The sequence below is a fragment of the Myotis davidii genome, unplaced genomic scaffold, assembly GCF_000327345.1.
Source record: "Myotis davidii unplaced genomic scaffold, ASM32734v1 scaffold944, whole genome shotgun sequence".
Taxonomy (NCBI): domain Eukaryota; kingdom Metazoa; phylum Chordata; class Mammalia; order Chiroptera; family Vespertilionidae; genus Myotis; species Myotis davidii.
The window spans coordinates 1,732,263-1,736,469 of NW_006296283.1; the positions used below are offsets into that span (position 1 = coordinate 1,732,263).

The 4,207-nt window shown below is 45.8% G+C and overlaps 1 protein-coding gene across 1 annotated transcript in view; it reads right to left on the reverse strand.

The window, feature by feature from the left end:
* The window catches only part of DDX11 (DEAD/H-box helicase 11), a 45,283-nt gene that overhangs the window by 40,482 nt on the left and 594 nt on the right, over positions 1-4,207 (reverse strand). The window contains exon 3 of the mRNA XM_015568834.1: positions 3,676-3,824. Coding sequence (XP_015424320.1) covers positions 3,676-3,820 — 145 coding nt within the window. The 5' untranslated portion in view covers positions 3,821-3,824. The remainder of the gene's footprint in view (positions 1-3,675; positions 3,825-4,207) is intronic.

Sequence of the window (4,207 nt, forward strand, 5' to 3'; positions counted from 1 at the left end):
CCCACTCATGTGCAGTCGCGGGAGCCGCCTGCCCGCGTCTGTGTGCAGCCGTGGAAGCCACCTGCCCGCGCCCGTGTACAACCGAAGAAGCCGCCTGCCTGCCGCATCCTACCATGATCCACTGAGTTATGAGGCCAGAGAGCAAGGAGAACTTCTGCCCCTGAGTCAAAATGGGGAGCAGAGGACATGGCCTCCCCTCCTAAAGTCGCCAAAGGACAGGACCTAACCTAAGCCACATCCTCTGAGACAGCCTGGTAGGCACCACTGACCCTCCCTGCAGGCTGGTTCCCCCTTCCCCTTCCCCTGTCCCTGCACAGCTCCCATAGCTCCCCATTGGCTGAGTCAGGCAGAACAGGTTTGCAGCCACAGGGGTGATTTAGCAGCTAATGAAAAATGGGAGAATGAACAAATGAAGCAGCTACTGCAGTGGGAAAAAGACGTTCATCAAATTCTTTATCTCTGAGAAACTGAGGCAGCCAGCACAGGCCCCTGCACAGGATGAGGCTTCTGCTTCTAAAGAAACGTCCTGGGGTTAGAGGTGAGGGGGTGCTGCCTTTCCCATCTCGGAGCTCTAGGAGGAGTCTGTGCTCCCCCTCCTGGTATTCTTAACACCCAGAGACCCCTCCCCAATCCAGGCAGGAATGTTTCATTCTGACCGCCTTCAGAAAGCAGAGAACAAAGAGGAACTTCTTGACCTCAAGCCTCTAAACCAGTGGTTCTCAAACTTGGCTGCACATTAGAATCACCTGGAAATCTTTTTAAAATCCTGATTTCTGGGCCTCATCCTCTGGAAATTCTGTTTCTTTCCACCCCTGCCCTGCACATAGACGTGCCTGGACTGGGGTGAGGAGGAGAAGGAGGACTAGAGGGAAGGAACACTGAGTGTTTGTTGGCGGCCATGTAAAAAGGACTGTGACCCTCTCCTCCCGCTGAGTCACTCCCTAAGGCAGCAGGAGATGGAGGGTCTGAGAGCAGCCACACAGCATTGTGCCCGTGACCCAGGCACCAAGATGGTGTCTGTGCAATGGGGCTGAGGAGGTATCAGAGGACCTCAACCCAGAAAGCCCAATACCTCTTTGTGTGTGTGAGAGAGAAGGTGGCAGGGAGGGAGGGAGGGAGCAAATTAGACTCAAGAGGCCTCAAGGCCCAGATGAGGAGAAAATAACAGGGATCAGCATGGACTTGAGCTCTGTGAGGGTCAAGGGCAGCTGGGTGGGGACCAGCCCAGACAGAAGACTGAGATCCAGATGTCCTTGACCCTGCTCAGTTTTTTGGCACCTCTGCCTGAGATATAAACTGTCTGACACGGAAGTACAACTCCAGAGAAGGGGGTGGGGAACCTAAGTTAAATAATACTTTGTTTTTGTTTTTTCACTTGGCAGAATGGGGGCTGAAGCTGAAGTTAGGTTTGGTTACTAAACAATAAAGAAAGCAACATTTCTTACACACCCGACTCTGTGGTCTGAGTTTGCTGCTGCCTATAAATTGAGAAAAAGTTGTAAAATGAAGTACTAATCTCTAGGGTTTAGGTCAGACCGAGTAGTGTCATTCAGCCAGAAGCTGGCTCATGGCTGGCCAGTGCAGAGGTGGTGGCAGGAGCCTCTCCCACCTCTGTGGCAGCACTAAGAATGTCCAACTAACAGTTTAGGCCCAATCCCAAGGGCTCCCTGGCTGCCAGAAGGATGTCTGACCGCAAGCTTAGGCCTGATACCCTGGGGAGTGGGCCTAAGTCGACAGGTGGACATCCCCTAAGGGGTCCTGGACTGCAAATGGGCACAGGCCAGGCTGAGGGACCCCCTGCTGAGTGCACAAATTTTTGTGCACTGGGCCTCTAGTCAAAGTATAATGACTTAGTAGAGACTAAAAACAGCTAATTACATCAGGAGAGGCAAGGAAAAGGGATGGTAATAAAGCTACATCTTATCCATCAGAAGGGGAAGGTACCAATCACTAAAATCCACAAATCAAGAAATAAGAGTACATAGGCTATAATTTCAAAATGTGCTATGAGAAAAGTACATTTCTTAAGAAACAGACAAAAGAATTAAAAGCACCAGCCCATTGCAGCAAATTTGATAAAATTGACTTTTTTTAAAAAAAATATTTTATTGATTTTTTTACAGGGATGAAGATAGAGGGATAGAGAGTAAGAAACACTGATAAGAGAGAAACATCCATCAGCTGCCTCCTGCACACCCCCTACTGGGGATGTACCCGCAATCAAGGTACATGCCCTTGACCGGAATAGAACCTGGGACCTTTCAGTCCGCAGGCTGATACTCTATCCATTGAGCCAAACTGGTCAGTGCTAAATTTGACTTTTTAAAAAATAATGTTTTCATTTATTTCAGAGAGAGAAATGGAGAGGGAGAGAAAGACATAGAAACATTGATGAGAAAGAAACATCGATCAGTTTTCTTCTGCATGCCCCTACTGGGGATCAACCCACAACCCAGGCAAGTGCCCTGATTGGGAATCAAATCAGTAACCTCCTGCTACATGACACAATGCTCAACTAACTGAGCCCAATCCGGCAGGGCAATAAATTTGGCTTTTAAAATAACATGTGTTTTCTTTGATTGAAATTTTTATACTGCTTTAAACAAAAGAGGAGGATAAGTTCAACAATGTCAAACGTTACAGAGTGGTCAAAATAAGGGATTGAGATATCCAGATCTATTAAACAGGTAGTCACTACTGATCCTAAAATTATTTCAGTGGGTTGGAAGGGCAGTAAGTCATATGGCACTGGGTTTAAATGGAAGGTAAAAATGCTAGAACACTACTGAAAAAAATACCTTTGCACATTATATTTATGACCCACATTTTGTTAACTGCAGGACTTATTCTCTCCCACTCACTACACATATATGAAAAAAACAAAAGGAAACAATACAGTACCCCAGTCTGCACTTTTCCTGTCCCAGGAGATCATGTCATCTCAGGAGAGAGTGACATGCTTCCATCAGCAAGTGAGAAAAAAAGAATGAGTCACTTCCTTTTATTCACTCATTCCACACACCTATTAGGAGCCTCCTATGGGCCAAATGGGCCAAGTTCTGCTAGATGATAGGGACACAAAGGTGAGGACCACAAAGTCCTTATCCTCCAGGAGGTCACAGCCTAGTTGAGGGACCTTCACAGCAACACATGCATTTCACTATCACAGAGTACTTGCTATAAAAAAGTAAGTAAAGTGCAAGAGAGAAGTAGGAACTGATTACCACAGCCCTAGCAACCTCAACAACCAATATCTAATGAATCCCTCATTCCAGGCCAGGAAGAAAAACCTTAGGGGCCCTTGATTGGATCCCTCCAGCGCTCAGTAACCAAGTGCCTGGAGACTAAATCAACATGTTAAATCTGTGAATAAGCCAAAGTAATTTCTATGTTGCTCAGTATCAAAGCGAGTGCCCAGAGAAGTCTTAAAAGTTTCAGTGCTATGCTTCTACTGCCATTCAAATTCTCCTTTGCCTTTAGCCTAACTTTTCTTAGAACCCGGGGTTGTGTTTAACAATTTAATAGAGGGAAGTGAGCATTACTCAGGAAGGTAAACTGAGAAAACTACTTTGCCCAACTCCAAACCATGAAAATCTCTGCAGAGGCCAATAAACCTCTGACTAGTTGTAATCAGGGTCTCCCAAGAGCCCTCTTGGGGCAACTGTTCATACTTAACAGTGCCAGTAGGACTCTCAAATATCCCAATCTTGCCATCATCCAGCACCTGGTACAGCACTGTCATGAAGTCTTTCTGGATGGAATAGGGTGTGAAGGGAAAAGGGAAATGGATGCCACCGATCTCCTGGTTTTTATCGGCCATGATCCTAAGGGGAGAAAAACATCTGGTAGTTCTGATGTGCCAGGAAGAACCGGCATGAAATCTAGAACAGTTCTTAAAAGCAGTTTCAATACTGATTACGGATTTTCTCCTTAGGCTCTATATTATTTGGCAAGCAGAGATCATGTTCTCTCCATCATGTGCATATCCCCATGAAGCCACACCAAATCATGCAATCCACCCAGCGACATTTATCACAAAGGGCTCTAGAACAGTGATGGCGAACCTATGACACGTGTGTCAGAGGTGACACGCGAACTCATTTTTTTGGTCGATTTTTCTTGGTTAAATGGCATTTAAATATATAAAATAAATATCAAAAATATAAATCTTTGTTTTACTATGGTTGCAAATATAAGAAAATTTCTA